General features: G+C 51.2%; 1 protein-coding gene across 1 annotated transcript in view; it reads left to right on the plus strand.

The window, feature by feature from the left end:
- Positions 1-1,104: 1,104 nt before the first annotated feature.
- Positions 1,105-19,008, plus strand: part of WIZ (WIZ zinc finger) — a 31,043-nt gene continuing 13,139 nt past the window's right edge. Inside the window, 5 exon segments of the mRNA XM_071727412.1 lie at positions 1,105-1,709; positions 3,990-4,411; positions 11,749-11,809; positions 12,397-14,873; positions 15,067-15,396. Coding sequence (XP_071583513.1) covers positions 1,342-1,709; positions 3,990-4,411; positions 11,749-11,809; positions 12,397-14,873; positions 15,067-15,396 — 3,658 coding nt within the window. The 5' untranslated portion in view covers positions 1,105-1,341.

A 19,008-nucleotide genomic window follows, 5' to 3' on the forward strand; every position in this document is an offset into this window, starting at 1 on the left:
CAACCCATCAGTCTCTCTCCCTTATTCTCTCTCCTTTCTTTATCAGGGAGGGGAGGGGGATGAATAGAGAGAATCTGGCACTCGGTTTAATTGCCAGGCCAGTGTTAAACCCTGACACCAGTGCAGAGGCCAACCCGGCAGACCTGTGACCCCCTGAGGGACAGCAAATGTCCAACCCTGATGTAAATGACCAGGACTCAATATTCTGTTCATGGTTTAATTTAATTAATAAAATTGCAGTGAGCAAAACAGCGCTGGGTGTGTGGGGAGTCTCTGATCCACTCACACGCCATAAAGTTTGATCTTTTAGTTTATATTCCATACTTTAATACATATTCATATCTATTCTAATACATATTCATGACCATTCTAGGAATAGGCTGGGTTATGTTTATTAGTTCTTGGGAGAGGCGGCCTTCAAAGGCACATGCCCACTTTATCTCTGGGGGTCTTTTTGACCCCCATCTGGTGGTCGCTGGATGAAGTCAGTGTCCGCCTCAGTTTCCCCTCTTGTTATCCTTGGATTAGCACAACAGGATGTACATTGGAGCCTTTTTTCAGGATACAGGACTGTGGATGTCTTGTTTCTTGTTCCCCTAAGCCTTGGAGTTACACAAAGAACAGTTAATTTCATTCTAACGGATTTATTTCACAGTGTTGAAGGCAGATATATTATTAGTACTCTCAAAGCTGGGCTAGCAAAATACTTTATAAAAGTTGGTTTAGCAAACACTTGATAATTATTCAACATGAATTCACAAACACACACAAGATATCACAGTCCCTGATGTTACCTTGTCCCCAGTGCCACCCTCTCCCCAGTTCCATTTTCTCCCCAGTGCCTCCCTCTCCCCACCCCCCACCTCCCTTGGGGCACCCCAGGCCCCCCGGGGGGTCGCAGGGCCTATGGGGACACTTTAGGGCCCTCTTGGTCCCGGCGGCCGGGACTGCGGGAACCCGTCGGGCACGGCCATGGGGACCCTGTGGGGGGGGGGTGACAGGGACCCGGGAGCCCTTTTGGGACGGGGTCCCGGGGACCTCAGCGCCGCCGCTCCTTCCTCTTCCGCCCCCCCAACATGGCGGCGAGGCGCCGCCGTCGCGGGCTGATGACGTAGGGGCCGTCGCGCCGCACTCCCCGCTCTGCCCCTCCCCTCGGGGAGGTCGCGGCTCTGCCCCTCCCTTTGCAGCCGCCACTCCCAAGATGGCGGCGACGACGGGACGGTGACGTCATCACGGGGCGCGTCGCGTCGCGCCGGAGCGGGGCGGGGCCCGGAGGGGTTGACGCGCGGCGCCGGTTCCGGCGGGGCGGGGAGCGCGAGGCGGAAGCGGCCCGGACCCAAAATGGCGGCGGCGGAGGCGGAGGAGGCGGCGGCGGAGGAGGCGGCGCTGGGACCTTCCTTAGCGGCTCCTTCAAGATGTCGGCGGCGGCCCGGTCGCGCTCGGCGTGACGTCATCAGACCCCGCCGGCGGGAGGGGGGCGGGGGAGCGGCTGGAGCGGCGAAGGAGGAGGCGGTGGCACCGGGACCGGGACTGGGACCTGGACCTGGACCGGGAGGTGTCGGGCCCCGGGGGAGGGATTTAAAGGGACCATGTCCCCGGTTCGGAGGTTGCTGTGGAGGTCGGAACCGGAGAGGAGGCGGCGGGGGCGGCGGTTGCAGCAGCGGAGCCGCCGCTGAGGAGGAGCAGCCCAGAGGGCCCGGTTCCGAGGGGTGAGTGAGCGGGTCAGGGGGGGTGGGAGGGGTGGGGGATGCAAAGCGGAGCCGGTACCGGGAGAACCGAGGAGTGGGGTGGGGGGAGGAGCCGCTGACACCACCCCCAGAACCCCCTCCTCACACCGGCCCGGTCCGGAGGGATGAAACGGGAGGGGTGGGGGGGACACTCAGGGGTTCGGGGGGGGAAACTGAGGCACGGAGGGACCCAGGGGTTCGGGGGGGAACCCAAGATTTCGGGAGGGAAACTGAGGCACAGAGGGACTCAGGAGTTCGGGGGGGGGGGGGAAACTGAGGCACGGAGGGATCCAGGGGTTCGGGGGGGAACCCAGGGGTTCGGGAGGGAAACTGAGGCAAAGAGGGACCCAGGGAGGGGTTCGCCGGTGCCGGTACCGTTTCCTCTTCCCCAGCAGTGCTGTGATGGGAAGCGGGTCGGAACCGGGGAGGAACCGGGGAGGGAGGGAGTGGGAGGTGGCATCCTGAGATGCTTCCAGCTTTGGGCTGGAACGGATCAGAACCGCCTGGAGCAGCTTTGGGCTCCCGCTGGCACGGGTCGGTACCAGCAGCAGAACTTTTGGGCTCATCCCACCTCATTTGGGTTCCCCTGGAGAACTTTTGGTGCCACTTGGAGCAGTTTTGGGCTCAATCCCACCGCATTCGGTACCACCTGGAGCACTTTTGGGCTCAATCCCACCGTGTTTTGGTGCCACTCGGAGAAAAAAACAATTTCTCCCCGTACCCTAAAAAAAAAAAAAGAAAAAAAAAAAAATTTAAAAGAATGAAAAAAAAAATTTAAAAGAATAAAAAACCAAACAAACAAAAAAAAATCCTCACACCTCGGGGTTGAGGAAAAAAAATAAAAATTCCAGGCGGGCAAAAAAGGTCCCTGAGGGTGAGGAGGGGGAGGCTGAAGGTGACCCCTCCGGGCAAGGTGTCGATTGTCCCAAATTGTCCCCGATTGTCCCCAATTGTCCCCACTTAACAGTTTTAGCATTTAAATTGGGTCGGTTCGGCTCCGCCTGCGCATGGCCCGCGGGGTTGGGGGGGGGGAAGGGTCCGGAACCCATCCCGGACCCCGCGTGGTTCGGGAGAAGCTTTTCCAGTTTCAGGGTGAGGTTGGGAACACCCCCCCCACACACCCAGGTGGGTTTTTTGGGGAAAAAAAAAGTGATTTGGGGAGCAAGCGGGATTTGGGGAGAAAATTCGGAAATTTCCTGTGTTTGGGGCTTTCTGGTCGTTGGGGGGTGGAAATTTCTTGGATTTTTTGGGGTGGGAGTGGGGAACACGCACACACCCCCCTTGAGTGGGTTTTTGGGGGAAAATAGTGGGATTGGGGGAGCGAGCGGAATTTGGGGAGAAACTTGGCAAGTTTAGTGGGAGCTTTGGGGGCTTTTTCGGGGCTGGAGGTGGAAATTTCTTGTCTCCGATGAGCTTGGAAACCCTCCCCCCCCACCAAGTGGATATTGGGGGAAAAAAGTGGGATTTGGGGAGCGAGCAGAGCTCCTCGAACTTCTTGGGTTTTGGGCTCTGGGAGTGCTGAGCGAGTGGGAAAAGAAACAAAAATTCGATTTTTTTTTTTCCTTTTTTAATTTTTTTTTTAATTTTAATTTTTTTTAATTTTTTTTAAATTTTTTAAATTTTTTAAATTTTTTAAATTTTTTAAATTTTTTAAATTTTTTAAATTTTTTAAATTTTTTAATTTTTTTAATTTTTTTAAATTTTTTAATTTTTTTAATTTTTTTAATTTTTAATTTGTAATTTTAAAAATTTTAAATTTTTTTATTTTCTTAATTTTTAAATTTTTTTATTTTTTAATTTTTAAAATTTCTTTAATTTTTACATTTTAAAATTTTTTTAAAATTTTTTATAATTTTTAAAATTTTTTTTTAATTTTTTTTTTATTTAAAAAAGAAAAAATATTTTTTTTCCCTCACTGAGTTTGGAAACCCCCGAGCGGGTTTTGGGGAAAAAAAGGGGGAATTTGGGAGCAGAGCTCCTGCAAGAGGCTTCTCAAAACTTCCAGTTGAGTGCTCGGGGCTTTTTTGGCTGCTTTCCTGCAGCCTAAAATCCCCAAATTTGGGGTTTGTGCCCCAAAACCCCTCCATGGCCTCAGGGGGAGGGGAAGATCTGCAACCACTGGGTCAGAGGGAGGGTCCGAGGTTCTGCCCCCGGTTCTGGGTGGTGCCACCCCCACTTCTCCTCCACTTTGGCCAAGTCCAACCTCTTTTTTTTTTTTTTTTTTTTCTTATTTTTCTCCCTTTTTTTCTCTCTTTTTGGCAGATTTTTCTGGCAGTCCCCGCCCACCCCTGGGGGTTTTCTCCCGGCCACCCAACGCCACCGGCAAGGGATGGAGAAAAGTGTCCCCAGCTTCTCAGAACCTCAAGGAGATGGAGGCAGAGCTCAACCGATGACCCCAGAACCCAACCCAGAGACTTTTCCTCTCCTCCAGTGTCCCCAAAGTGAAGATCCAAGAGTCCCTTTCCTCCAAGATGTTCAAAAAACCCCGGAGAAGCCGCCGGTGGGGACGGGGACGGAGTTGGAGGAGGAGACTTTCTACACCACCAAGGATCTGGAGATGATGAGTGGGGAGGAGAAGCGACCCCCTGGTGCTGAGCTGCACCCCCTCCCAGAGGACCCCAACTTCTTCTCCTCCCTTTCCAGCCAAGAACCTGACGTGGCCTTGGAGGCACACGAGGTGGCTGGTGAGTCCCTCCAGTTGGTGGCTTCTTTGGTGGGGTTTGGGGATGTTTCTTGGTGCTTTTGTTCTCTTGGTGGCTCCTGGTGGGACACACAAAGCAAGGGGTGAGGTGTAGAACCTCAGCGTGGGTCAAAGTGGTGGCTTTGGAGGTCCTTGGGGTGGTGGGACCCCATGTGCGTGCTGGGTGTCCCAGTATGGGGATCTTGGTCACCTGTTGGAGATGTTGGGTCCATCACTGATTTGGGTCTGGGAGAAAGTCCCCTCCAAGGTCCCACCTCTTGTCACCCTCTTGGGTCTCCACCTGGTTGAGTTTTCTCCTCTCATGACCTCCTTTCCACCCCCCTCTCTGCCGTGGCCTTTGTGTCCCCTCTCCCCTTGGTGGCCAAGAACTTCTTGATCCATCCCCTTGAGCACCATCCAGGAGCTCTGGAAGTTGAGATCAGTCCTGGGAAAGGCCAATCCCAATCCTTGGAGATCCCCTCTGTGAGGCATTGGTCTTTGGGTTGTTTTTGGGTTGAAGAACATCATGGAGAAGATCTGTGAGGGGTTGGTCCTTGGGTTGATCTTGGGCTGAGCAGAAAGTTCCAGTTGCTCTCTGGAGAAAATCATGGAGAGGAACTGTGAGGAGTTGGTCTTTGGGTTGGTCTTGGGTTGAGCAGGGAGCTCCAGGGGCTCTCTGGAGAACATTGTGGACAAGATCTGTGAGGGGTTGGTCTTTGGGATGGTCTTGGGCTGAAGAACATCATGGAGAACATCATGGAGAAGATCTGTGAGGAGTTGGTCTTTGGGATGGTCTTGGGCTGAAGAACATCATGGAGAAGATCTGTGAAGGATTGGTCTTTGGGTTGATCTTGGGTTGAGCAGAAAGCTCCAGGTGCTCTGGAGAACATAATGGAGAAGATCTGTGAGGGGTTGATCTTGGGTTGAAGAACATCATAGAGAAGATCTCTGAGGGGTTGGTCTTTGGGTTGAGCACCAAAAGCAGGATGGGGTTGGGTGCTTGCTCTCCTCATGACTTTTTCCTCAAGAGGTTGGACATGAGGTCCTCAAACCAAGAGAAAGGGTGCTCAGCACCACCAGGGGGGTTGTGGTGACCCGAAGTGGTGGCCTTGAGCCCAGGAGGGGTCCTGCCTGGTGCCTGCTGGACCCCCTTGGCAGGAGGTTTCACCCTCACGTTGGCCAAGGCCTGGAGATCTTCATTGTCTTCTTCTGACTCTAAAAAACCCCCAAATCCCCCCAGGATTCTCCTAACCAGGCCAAGCTTTAAAAATAACCCAGGAGCACCAGCAGGTGAGGTCCTGGATTCTCCTGCTGCCTCCCAAAGTAGGACATGACCCAATCCTTCTTCTCTCCTGGGAATTTGTGGAGAGGAAAAAGGTTCTGGAACTTTTTTTTTTTTTTGGCCAAAAAAGTTGGGGGAAGGGATTTTTTTTTTTTTTTTTTTTTTTTTTTTTTTTTTTTTTGTGGGGGTGTTTTTGGGATGCTTTGCTCTTCTCCTCCAGCTCAGATTCTGTTCCACCCAAGCTGTCTGGAGGACAAAATGTCTTTTTGTTTGTTTGTTTGTTTGTTTGTTTTCTCAATTTTTGGGGGGTATAAAAGCTGCTTTGGAGTGGGGAAGGCTGCTGGGTCAAGGTGAGGTCAGAGATCCCAGCACCTTCTCCCAACCCCAGGAGAAATGAGGATGAGGCCATGTTCATCCCTCTCTCTGGATTTTCCTGACAGGATGAAGCTGTGGGACCACCTCTGGTTGGGAGGTGACACCAAAAAAAAAAAAAAGAAAAAAGTCTTAATGGGTTATAAAAAGAGGGAAAAAACCATTGGTCTGCTACTGGGTGATGGTGGTGACATCACAGAGGTGAAGCTCAAGCAGAGCCACTTCCAGCCTGAGGAGCAATTGTCTCCCACTTGACTTGGAATGTTGCATGGATGGGAATTTCTTTGTCCTGGTGGGATCAATCCCAGGGAGAGCTGGAAAAATGTTCTTTGGGGGAGTTTTCTGGCATCTAGGAAGGGGCTTGGGGACTTTGGAGAGGTCCTGGAAGCTTGGGAAATGTTCTTCCAGTTTCCAAAGGTGACCTTCTGGGTTTGGTGGTCTCCTTTTGGAGATTCTTGGAATGCTGGAGAAGGTTCTTCTGGGAGGGTTGGAGAAATCTTTGGGATGATGGAGTCATCAGGCAAAGCCATGGAAGGTCCATGAAGGTCTTGGCTTGAAGGGGGGAAGGTTGTGGGTTGGTTGTTTTTTTTTATTTGTTTTGGAGTGGATTTGGGGATCAGCAAAGCTTCTGATGTTGGGGGGAAGTGTTGGGAGAAGAGGGGGAGAGGTTTCCAAGGAAATAAAAAAAGGAGGAAGGTTTTCAAGGAAATAATTGAATAAGGGGAAAAGTTTTCAAGGAAATATTCCAAAAAAAAAGGGGAAGGGTTTCCAAGGATGGGCTTGGGAGTGAAATAGTTTTGAGGGAAATAAATAATAATAAAAAAAGGTTTTCAATCAAATAATCAGAAAAGGGGAAATGTTTCCAAGGAAATAAAAAGAGGGGAAAGGTTTTCAAGGATGGACTTGGAAAGGACTTATTATATACGAGGGTTTTGAGGGAAATTTTAAAAAAAAAAATAAGTTTTCAAGGAAATAATAGAAAAAGGGGAAAGGTTTTCAAGGAAATCATAAAAAGAAAAAAAAAAGGGAAAGGTTTTAAAGGATGGGCTTGGAAGGGAATAATAAAAAGAGGGTTTTGAGGGAAATAAAAAAAAAATGAGAGAGGTTTTCAAGGAAGGGCTTGGAATGACCTCTGAAAAGGCTCAATTTGGGCTTTTAGAGTTAAATGGAGGGATGTGCTTTTTGTCCCTTTCCTTTTGTTTTTAAAAGATTCCAGAATGGAGGAAATGCAAAAATCTGGAAGAACCTGGGTAGAAACCAGACAAATTCCAGTGGAATTCCTGGTAGAATTCCAGTCAAACAGGAATTGGAGCTCTGGTCTGAGAGGGAGGTGTTTGCTAAGGGTAAAACCTGGGACCCACCAGGTCAGCCCTGGATTTTGGGATGAGCCCTGGATGTTGGGAATGAGCCCTGGATGTTGGGAATGAGCCCTGGATGTTGGGATGAGCCCTGGATGTTGGGATGAGCCTTAGATCTGAGGATGAGCCCTGGATGTTGGGATGAGCCCTGGATGTTGGGATGAGCCCTGGATGTTGGGATGAGCCTTAGATCTGAGGATGAGCCCTGGATGTTGGGATGAGCGCTGGATGTTGGGATGAGCCCTGGATGTTGGGATGAGCGCTGGATATTGGGGTGAACCTTAGACTTTGGGATGAGCCCCCTCCCCCCCAGCTTTGGGCTTCCTGTCCCGAGTTTTTTCCGTTCTCTTGGAGGAATCCCAGTTGGAGCTGGGGATGCTTTTCAGATGGAGATATTGGGGACCCAACTCTGATCCATTCCCCCCCCAATTCCATGAGCTCGTCAAATCCCCCCGAAAGCTGCAAAAAAATCTCCACAGTGCCTTTTTTTTTCCAAGGCTGGAAAGGAGACGAGAGCTCCTGGCAGGGGAAGCCTTGGGTTCTGCCAACCCAAACACCCCCACCCTGCCTCTCCCACTTTCACTTTCAGTTGACCTCCAAGGTCTCTCCATGAACTTTTGGGGGAGAAATGAGGGTTTCTTTGTTTTGTTTTTTGGGTTTGCTTGGGGTTTTTTTGTGGTTTTTTTTGTTTGTTGTATTTTTGTTGTTTTGGGGTTTTTTTGGTATTTGGGTTGGTTTTTTTTGTTTTTTTTTTTTTGTTGTGTATTTTTGTTTGGTTTGGTTTTGGGGTTTGTGGGGGGGTTGTTTTTTTGTTTTGTTTGGGGTTTTGTTTTGGGTTTTTTTTTTCTCTTTGTATTTGGGCTGGGGTTTTTTCTGTTTGTTGTGTGGTTTTGGTTTTTTGTTTTGTTTGGTTTGTTTTTTGGGTTTGTGGGGTTTTTTGTTTTTTTCTGTGTGTTTTTTGTTCGGTTTTGTTTGGGGTTTTTTTCTTTGGTTGGTTTGTTTGTTTTTGGTTTTTTTTTTTCCTCACATGGTCGGACCCTCTGGAGTTTTCTCCACTGCCTTTCCAAGCCCTCCAGTGCAGGTTGCAAACTACCACCTCCAGATCTTGGGATGAGCCTTGGATGTTGGGATGAGCCCTGGATTTTGAGATTTCTCCTGGAGCTGGGATCAGGGGGGGATGGTTTGACCCCCAGGTCACTGCATGTGCTGCAAACAGAAGGAACCTTGGGGGGTGCCGCTGGTCCCCCAACATGGATGGGATCTTGGAAAGGGTCTTCTGGAAGAGCTGAGTTGGGGGCTTTGGGATGGATTTGAAGGTGGGAGGGGATGTGGGGAAGGAAGATTCTGCTCCCCTACCTTCCCAGGGAGTTTTGGGGGAGCAAATTATCTGCAGCATCTTGGGGTGACCCAAGATTTCCAGCCTGGAAGTCCCCATTGTGCTGGTGACAAACCCAAGGCCACCTCAAGGTGTTGGAATTCGACTTCTTCTTGATTTCTTGGGATTATCTGAAGTTCCTGGGCCCCAGGAGTGATTCCTCCTCTACCTTCAGCTCTCCAATTAAACCCTGGAGGTGAAAACCCTGAAGTTGGAGCCTGGTCTTGAATTTCAGAGCCTGGATCCTTGCAACATCCCAGGAGGTGATGCAATAACTCCCCCCTTACCTCATTGTGTTGCTCAAACCTTGAGGTCCCTCAGCCTGCTGGCACAGGAGATAAAAAGTCTCTTCATGCCCCTTCTGGGTTTATTTTTTTTCATTTGTTTCAATAATCTGGGGAAAAAAAAACCCAAAAAAACATGGAAGGTTGGTGCAGGTTTTGGGGAGGTGTTTTTGGAAGCCCTCAGGGATGTGGCTGAGTCCATCTCCTGTCTCTGTTTTGCAATGTTTGGAGAGCTTAGTCCAAATTTTCCCCCTCTGGAGGAGTTTCTTCTTCCCTTTCTTGGTTGGGAATTGGGTCAACCCCATCCTCAGGGTGGGATGTGGGCACCCAGATGCCATGGGAGGTACGTGGAGGTCCTAAAAGCCATCCTGAAGGATGATGTGGAAGGGAGAATCTTCCCTTGTGTTCAGGGGTGGAGCTTTGTGCAGTTGGAAGTTTGGGAAATGAGGATATTTCAGGGGGGGCATGGAAATCTTCACTCCTTGGTGCTCTTTTAGACTCTCAGGAGATGGCAGGAAAATTCCAGGAGAATGTAATTTCTTGGGTGAACTCTTCAGAAGAGTCATCTCCCTGTTTCTGTCTGGTTTTGGTGGAAACCATCATCCCAAAGACCTCTTTGCTTTTGACTCTTGAATGTAGATTTTTAATTTTAAAATCACCAAGTAGTTGAGGTTGGAAGGACCCTCCAGAACTTTTCATCCCATCCTTGTGTTCAAACCATGGCCAACCTCAACCTTAACTTGCTGAAGCCCCATCAAGTTCTGAGCATCTCCAAGAAGGATGGAATTCCCCACACCTTTGGATTCTTTGGAAGAGCTTCCTTGGCCACTCTGTGTGTGTCCAGGATTTGGTCCTCATCTTCTCAACACCTTCAACCCCAACCTTTCTTCATCCATCACATCCTTCACTCCCAACTGTTTGGGGACCTTCAGTGGCCCTCACTTCATTGAGTCTTGGATCTGGTGACCTCTCTGGGACCTCCTGATGATCCATCTGCTGGGTTGGGTCTCTTAAAATTCCCTCTTGGGCAGCACTAGTACAGAACCAACTGAACCCTTCAAGAGCAGTGAGGTGGAAAACCACCTCAAGGTGCATCCTGGTGGGATTTTGGGGGGTGGTGGTGAAGCTCTGGGCCAAAGTTTTGTTCTCTCAAGCGTGCCCTGAACCTGAGTGAGGGTCTCCAGAAGATCCAAAGCTGGGACTGCTTTGGATCTTCTGGAGATGTTGGTATTTCTCAATCCATGACCTTTGAAAGACGTTGTGCAAAGAAAAGGCACTGGACTGGACTGGACTGAAGCCACATCTGAGACAGCTTTTGAGCTTCTCAGAACTGCTCCAGGATGGAAAACTCATGGGGTTTGTTGTGGTTTTTTTCTTTTTTTAACCCCTTCTCTCTTTTTTTGGGGAGGTGTTTTTTGGCTTCGGGCTGATGTGGTTGAATTTTTTCAAAGCATCTCCAGGTTCTGAGCTGTTGGGATAGAGGAAAAAGGGAGAGGAAAGAGGGACCCGTGGCCCCAAGAGGGGGGGAGATTTTGAGCTCTTGGAGGAGAGGATCGAGTTGTGAGTTGGAGGAGCTGCAGCCACACTCCTGTGGTCAGAGGAGCAGCTCTGGGATTACCATAGAGGGGAAATTGGAGCCTCCTAAATCCAAGACATTCAACTCCCTCATCTGGGGCCATTTCCAAGAAACCCGGATTTTCAGGGAATGAGGTTATGTGCTCATCAGGAGGGAGATAAATCACGGAGTGTTTTTCCTCCAAAGGAGACAGTTTCTAAAAATAGGAACCTGGGCTGGAGCTCCAGAGAACAAAAGAATCCCTGGAAATCTCTCTCCAGCAACCTCAGAGCTCTCTGCCCATCACCCTCCAGGCGTTGGGGATTTAGGGAATTGTTTAAAATTTGGGAGGGTTGGGGTTCCCCCCCCCCCCCACACACACCCTTCCTGGCTGGATGGTGACTCAGGATTTCCAGGTCTTCTCCTGACCTCAGTGGAGTGGTTCTGGATCTCACCAGCTTTTTCCAGGATGATTTGGAAAGCCAAAAGAGTTGATCTGGGAGCCAGAGATGGTGCCACCTCTCCAGGAAGGGCTCTGAGCAATGGATAAACCCTGGTCCTAGATGGATAGGGGTCCCTCCCTGGATGGGCAGGGACACTTCCCACCATCCCAGGTGGCTCCAAGTCCCATCCAACCTGATTTTGGACACCTTCAGGGATGGGGCAGCCACCTTCAAGGTCATTTGGTGGATCATTCAGATGTTTTTTAAGATTCCCTCCAACCCAAACCATTCCATGATCTAAAACTCATCCAGTTCCAACTCCTTTCCATGGTTGGGGATATCTCCCACCATCCCAGGTGGCTCCATTCTGGTCTTGTCCAACCAACCCCTTGGCCACAGCTCTGTGCTGGATCCCTGGGTGCTGGTGGGAGCATCTTCCCTCCCTTCCTGATTTGGATTGGCCATCAAATAATTGGGATTAAACCCTTTGAAGGGTGGCTCAGAAAATCCTCACCCAGGAGCAGAGGAGAGGTTTATTCGTTGGAAAACCTTTTTGAACACCCAAAACCCCAACCAAAGAAACCAGAAAAAAAAATATCATTGAATTTGTTGCAGATTGTGTGAAAAAACTTCTCCCGGGCATTGACCTCAGAGCTTTCCTCTCTCTTGCAGATGAGCCTCATCCTGCCCTCTCCAGTGCTGTCCCAACCACAGCTCCCAGGACTCAACTCGGGTAAGTTCCCAAGGAGCAGGAACCCATCTCCCCTTCCTCATGGTGCTCCAGTTCCAGAAAGATCCCAAAGAGTATCCCCAGAGGGGGTGGTTCCACCACCAAAGATCTCAGAGGGTCCCTCTGGAGCCAAGGAGCAGAGTCCAATGGCTGCAGAGCAGTGGTGGATCCTCTCATTCATCTCATGGGGTCCTTTTCTCACCCAAAATTACCCTGAGAGCATCCCAGTTTCCCTTGGAGCCATCCCAGTACCTCTCCTGGTTCCCCTTGGGACAATCCCAGTTCCCCTTAGGTGTCCCCAAGGTGCTAAGGGGTGTCCCAAAGAGCTCGGAGCACCCTGGAAAAGGTACATTCAGGGGTCCTTGTCCCTGCTGGGGGCACTGGGGACATTGGCTCAGCCTGGAATGTTTTAAGGGGTTTATTTTAGTCTCTGCCAACCATCCTCCAGCACCCACCAGTTCCTTCCCAGTTTAAACTGGAGGTGGTGGTGGGGCTAACCCCACTCAGAGCCACTCTGGTTTGGGGGCAACCCCAGTGTAAACAGGAAGGGTTCCTACTCCGATTTAACTCCCAAAACTGAAATTTTTCAGCCCCTCCAAGGAAGAACGTTTGGAATTGAAGAAGGTTTTGTACAGAACGGATGCCAGGAGCTCCCTAAACGTGACCTTGTCTGGAAGCTTGACCTGGGACACCTCCAGCTTGGAGATGGAAGTGGGTGATGGAAGAGATGAAAGCACTTTAGAGAAACTCTTGGGCTCGAAGGACTCAAAGTGTGGGAAGGAGGCAGCGTTTACTGGAGAGCCCCGGGTTGGAGATCCGGGTCAGGTGGATCCCGAGAGTGATTCCGAGGTCCTGGATGGTGGCAAAGCAGCAGCGGAGAAGCCCAACCCTTGCTCCAGGGTAGTGGTCGGTGAAGGGGAAGAGAAATATCTTCCAAATGAACCAAAGCAACTCGAAGGCCTCAGCAAAGAGCACTTAGAAAAAAGCAAGAGGGGAATCCAGAGGGTGGATTGGCTTTGTAGAGCCACCAAAAGTCCAAGTCCTCAGCACAAAGACATCAGCAAACCAACAGATGTAGCAACCAATTTGCCCTTCCGGGCACAAACCGTGCGTGAAGTGCCTCCTCCTCCCCCTCTGCTGACTCCCATGTTCAGAAAAACCCTCAACCCTCTCCTCAGCAAATCCAAATCCCTGGAGAGTCCTTTGCCCCACAGGAAGGTGTTGGATTCGGAAGTGGGTGACATCAGCACGACGGAGTGGACAATCCAGAAGCCAGATCTGGGTGGAGACGTTGCCGTTGGCAAACAGTCCTGGACGGTCAACGCCGAGGATTCGGTGGAACGGATCCCAGTGATGTCTCTGGAACCTTCTCCCTGCAGCTCCTACGAGGTGGAGATGAGGCCCTATGTGTGCAGTGTTTTGTTGGAGGAGCAGGGGAAGGAGGAACTGGGGTCAGAAGAAGACCCTGCAGTGTACACCTGCATCGAGTGCAGCATTTACTTCAAGAAGAAGGAGCATCTGATGGATCACATGCTCCAGCATAACCGTGGACCAGGGAGGGACCAAGACAGAGACACTTTGGGAGGGCAGTGTCAGTTCTGCTGCAACGAGTGCGGGTGGGCTTTCGGAGACCCTGCCTCGTTGGAGCAGCACAAAAGGCTCCACCAAGAATCCCGGGAAAAAATCATCGAGGAGATCCAAAAACTCAACGAGTTTCCTGACGAAGGTCGGGAAGCTCGGTTGCAGTGCCCCAAATGTATCTTTGGCACAAACTCCTCCAAGATTTTCGTCCAGCACGCCAAGATGCACGTCAAGGAGAGGAAGGACCAAGGAGCAAAGAATCTCAATCTCTTCAGAAGCGCCGGAGAAATACGGGAGGGCCCCGGGCATGGCATCTACAAACCCTACAAACCAAATGACCACGTGGCCCTTCAGCTGGAGCTTCCACCTCATGGCAGCAGCAGCAGCAAAGGGCTCAGCACCTGCGTGCTCTGCAGCTTCCCAGCCCCCAACGAGAACATCCTCAGGGAGCACATGAAATACGCCCATTCCCACTTTTCCTGGGACGTGGAGGTGTATGAGGACGATCCCAACCAACCAGGAACCAGCCGAGATGCCTACAGCCCATCCAGGCCTGGCAGGTTTGCAGTATTGGATTATTTTGGCAAAGCAGAAACGTTCTTCCCTCCCCCTCACAGGGAGGGCACAACACGTTACGAAGAGGTCCATGGGTTTGCCCTGGGCCACCAGAGGCTGGAGAAGAGCAACGGGGCCAGTAAAAAGGACTACCAGGCATCGGGGTTCCATGCCAGGAAAGGAGCTTCCTCTGCTGCCCCCCATAAAACCCTGGGGCTGGCAGGTTTCCCCTCTTCTAAAGCTTATTCCCAGTTTGCTCTGCAGCAGCTGAAAAAAAAAGCAGCAGCTCAGCACCTTGAAGGAGGAGAAGGTGATGGTCTCAGGGGGCACCCGATGGGGTTGGAGGAGCTGAGGCACAAGTGGATGTTGGCCGGAGACATCGGGAACGTGGAAGAGGAGATCTCTGGAAGCGCAGAAACAGATTTGAGCGAGAGCAGAGGGGTCAGGGTTCCTCAAGCTGCCTTGGACCTCAAGAGGATGTTCAGAGACACCTTGAAGGCCACGGACTCTTCGATAGCCTCAGAGGAGCAGCAGCAGCAGTTGAGGAAGATGGTTCCCATCGTTCTTCTGGATGAGCTGAACCCCCACCCCAGGGCAACCAAACGGCCCCGGGCAAAGGCGTCGAAGAAGAAATCGATGTTCCCTTCCCGGGAATTCCTGATGGAAGAACCCCTTCCTTTGGATATGCTCCTATTGGATTCTCCTCTGGAGCTCGATGACCTCTTGGACTCCGACTCACCCATGCTGAAGAACGAGGAGAGGAAATGTCCCTATTGCCCAGACAGGTTTCACAACGGGATCGGGCTGGCGAACCACGTACGGGGCCACCTCAATAGGGTTGGGGTGAGCTACAACGTCCGTCACTTCATCTCAGCAGAAGAAGTGAAAGCCATTGAGCAAAAGTTTTCCTTCCAAAAGAAGAAGAAAAAAGGTAGTATGTATTCAATTCCACCGTGCTTTCTCTTCCTTTCTTTTAATCCAGGGGGGGGTTTGCTCCTCCCCAGGAGTGTTGGGTACGTATGGGACTCCGTGGGCAACCACGGGGGTTCCCCCCCACACCCCACCCCACGATGCCAGGGGTTTGGTGTTGCTGTTGACCTCCTCCTCCTCCTTTTTCTCTGCAGTTGCCAACTTTGACCCCAGTACTTTCAGCCTAATGCGATGCGAGTTCTGCGGGGCCGGTTTCGACACCCGGGCGGGGCTCTCCAGCCATGCCCGAGCCCACCTGAGAGACTTTGGCATCACCAACTGGGAACTCACCATCTCACCCATCAACATCCTCAAAGAGCTCTTGGCCAACTCAGCAGAGCACCCGATGCTGCAGGCAGCCATGGGAGTGGAACCCTCATCCCACAAGACCCTCACCCCCGTGGCCGAGTGCGGTGTCCCGCGGTCTCCTCTGTCCCCATTCCCCCCATCCTGGGGAGATGAATCCCTGCAGCCCTACAGAGATGGTGAGTGTCTCCCAACCAACCCCTGGGATCACCCCCCAAAGCGTTGCGTTGACCTTGGGTTGAGTTGCGTTGACCTTGGGTTGAGTTGCGTTGACCTTGGGTTGAGTTGGCCATCGTTGGTGCTCTTTGTTTCAGGACATCTGAGGCTCCTTTAGGGCAGATGGGATGGAGAAAAGAGCTGAGGCAGAGTGGTCTTTGGAGGGGTGGATGGAGGGGCCACGTCCCACCCTGCTTTGGTTATTTGGGTGTCTTTAGGAATGGGGTTTCCATCAGGGAAACCCCCAAAGGTTTGGAGCTGATGAGGCAGAGGGTGGCTGGAGGGAAGGTGGAGTGTGGTGGCTGGGACCTTTCCTGCTGGCACTGCTGGTTCTGGCAGGAATTTGCTCTTGGGATCTGTGTTCACTCCTTGGCAGAATTCCAAATTCTTCACGGGAGAGTCAGAGCAGAGCCCATTCCAAGCAGCTTCCAGGTTTCAAAAAAAAAAAAAAAAAGAAAAGTGAGTTTGCCCAAAAAACCTCTTGCAAAGACTGAAAACCAATGAGGTTCTGACTCCTGGTCTCCCAAGTCCTTCAAGCAACTTCCCCTTTGCTTCTGCTCAGCCTTAACCCTCTGTTGGACACGAGGTTCTGTGTCTTTGAACTCCAATCCAGAATCCCAACTCACCAGATGGCTCTGGGCCACTCTCTGGAATGAGTTTTGAGCCTAAAGAACCCAAATTAACATAGGAGCAAACCCAAACTCTTCTTTCTTGGCACTGAGAAATAAATAACCACCAGCCCAGGGGTGTGCTTGATGCCAGCTGGAAGCATTCTGGAGGACTCAGTTGGGTTTCTGCTGCCAGCAGCTGGATGCTCAGCAATTCTGAGCTTTCCCAGTGCTCAAAATTCCCTGGCAGAAGCCATCAGTGATCCGTGCCCAGTTTAAAACCAAAATATTTTGTATTTAAGAAGGGTGGAAGGTATCTTGGAGAGGAAAGAGTGCAACAACTCCTCTCTCGGTGAAGCAGATCCAATGTTAAACTTCCCCAGGGGTTTTTTTAGGAAGGAAAAAAAAAAATGGGTCATGTCTTGAAACACGATCTTGCTTATCAGTTTGGGCAGCCTCACTTCCAAGTTTTTTCAGGCTGTGATGTTGACCCAGGGCTGGGAGGGTCTCCTGCTCCTCACTGGGCTCCTTTCCAAATGTTAAGTGGGAAGAATCAGGTCAGGAATTGTCTGTCTGGGTTAAAAAAAAAAAACCAAAAAAAAACCAAAAAAAAAAAAAAACCAAAGAAAAAACAGAGTTGAATTCTGAGTTGAATTCCTTGCTCCAGCATTGGGGTAAAGCAGGAGGAAGCTGAGGGAAGGAGATGTGGGATGAGAGGAGGGAAAACCTCACCTGCAGGAGGCCTCTGGAATTGGAACTTCGGTGTTATCTTGAGTTGTGTCTTTGGGGCACAATTTCAAGAAAAGGGGTAAATTCTGCATTTACTAAAATTAAATTTACCATAAGCTGAAAAAAAAAACCAAACAAACCCAAACCCCTGGCAACCTTTGTGTAACAGATCTCGGGTAGAGAGATCAACCCAGGGGGGGGCTTTTTGGGTTGAAATCCCACCCCCAAATCTTTTACTTCCAATCCTGAAATGATGAATCAGAGAATCCTGGGATTTTCAGGGTTGGAAGAACTGGACTCAGCGCTCCAGGTGGGGTCTCAGGAGAGCAGAGCAGAGGGGGACAATCCCCTCCATGGACCTTCTGACCCAGCTCAGGATCCCTTTGGGATTTTGGGCGCACACTAAATCCACTTCAGTGCACATCAGGGGTTGGATCTGATCATCTCTGAGGTCCTCTCCAACCTGGATGATTCCCAAACCTCACTGGGAGGAGGGTTTTTGGGGTTTTTGTTTGTTTTTTGGGGGGTTTTTTGTAGTTATTTTGGCTCCGTGGCTGTTGGTGGCCCAGACCAATATCTCAGCTCAGCAGCTGCAGATCTCCAAACCACTTCCTGCTTCCTTCCTTTCCACTTCCAAACATGGAAACTGTCAGGAAGTCCCCACCAGAGTTGCAAAACACCCCTTGGGCTGTTAAGAGCTCAGAACATTGGAAGATCCTCAACCGAAACCTCCTGTGGGGGCAGAAATCCTCAAATCCCCCTTTTTTGGGGGGTGCTTTGTTTGGGGGTCTCCAAAGAGGTTTTTTTGGGGGGGTTTCTGAAGAAGGAAACAGAGCATTGGGCTCTGGGATCTGGATCCCATGAGTGTGAGGAGCTCATGGAAGAGCCCTTGGGAAGCACCTTGAGGTTTGAGCATCTCCACCCTCATGGGGTGAAGCTCCAGAGGTGGAACACAAAAAAAAGAAGGGAAATCAGGAAGGGGTTTGGGAAGGGTTGGAGATGTCCCTGCTCTGCTGGGGAGCTCGGTTGGATCTTTCTGGATTTGTCCGCTCTCAACTTCCATCCTGGCTGTGGGGATTCCTGTGGCTCTTCCCATCCCAGGGGGGTTTGGAACAGCTTCAAAATCTGAAACCATCAGATCCCAATCTTTTGGTGTCTTTTCTTTGGGTCTTGTGGCCACGAGGACACTCATCAACCCAAACCCCCAGATCCCTCTTGCCAGGACAGGTGGAGAACAGAAAGCTCCACATGGATGGATCCTGATTTGGGTGGATTTTGGTTCCTGATTTGGGTGCTGTATCCTGATTTGGGTGGATTTTAGGTCCTGATTTGGGTGCTGTATCCTGATTTGGGTGGATTTTAGGTCCTGATTTGCCCAGAGGCCCCCTCATTGCCTCAGCTCTTTGTGGCTCCAACCCTTTTGACATTTGGGGGATAAATTCCTGAAAAAAAACCAACCCAAATTCCCACCCCATTCCAGGCCGCCTTCATCCCTTTGCATCCCCTCCCCACCCCTGTTTTGGGGAGGAGGTGGTTACCCCCCTGACCTCCTCTGGACACCAAATTTCTTCTTTTTTTTGGTGTTTTTATTGCAGGGCTTTGCAGGTGAATCCCCTCCAGGGGGGGTGGGGGTGAAGGCCTTGGGGTGGCCCCGTCCCCCCCGGAGCTCTGAGGGGAACCATGGAGGGGTTGGGGGTCCTGGGAGGGGCCCAGGGTGCATTAACCCCACTGGGCCCAGTTATTCCTGGTTGGGCCCGGTTGTGTCCAGTTATTCCTGGTTGGGCCTGGTTGCAGCTGGTTAGTCCCAGTTAGACCCAGTTAGGCTCATTTAGGCCCCACTGGGCCCGGTTTGGCCTGGCTGGGTCCAGTTAGGCCTGGTTAGTCCCGGGTAGGTCCAGTTAGGTCTGGTTATTCCCACTTAGGCCTTGCTGGGCATGGTTAGTCCTGGTTAGGCCCGACTGAGCCCAGCTGGGCTGGTTAGGGCCTGGTTAGCCCTTGTTGGGCCAGTTAGGCCTGGTTAGCCTTAGTTAGGCCTGGTTGGGCTGGTTAGGGCCTGGTTAGCCCTGGTTACCCCCGGTTAGGCCTGGTTAGGCCCGATGGGGCCTTTCCCCGAGGCCTTCCCCGGTACTGGGGCCTCACCCCCTCAGGGGGTTCCGCGGGTTCGGGCGCTGTCGTCCTTCCCCCCCCCCCTTCTCCCTTCCTCCCCCTCCTCTCATCGTTCCGGCCCCTCGCTCGGCG

The sequence above is a fragment of the Heliangelus exortis genome, chromosome 27, assembly GCF_036169615.1.
Source record: "Heliangelus exortis chromosome 27, bHelExo1.hap1, whole genome shotgun sequence".
NCBI lineage: Eukaryota > Metazoa > Chordata > Aves > Apodiformes > Trochilidae > Heliangelus > Heliangelus exortis.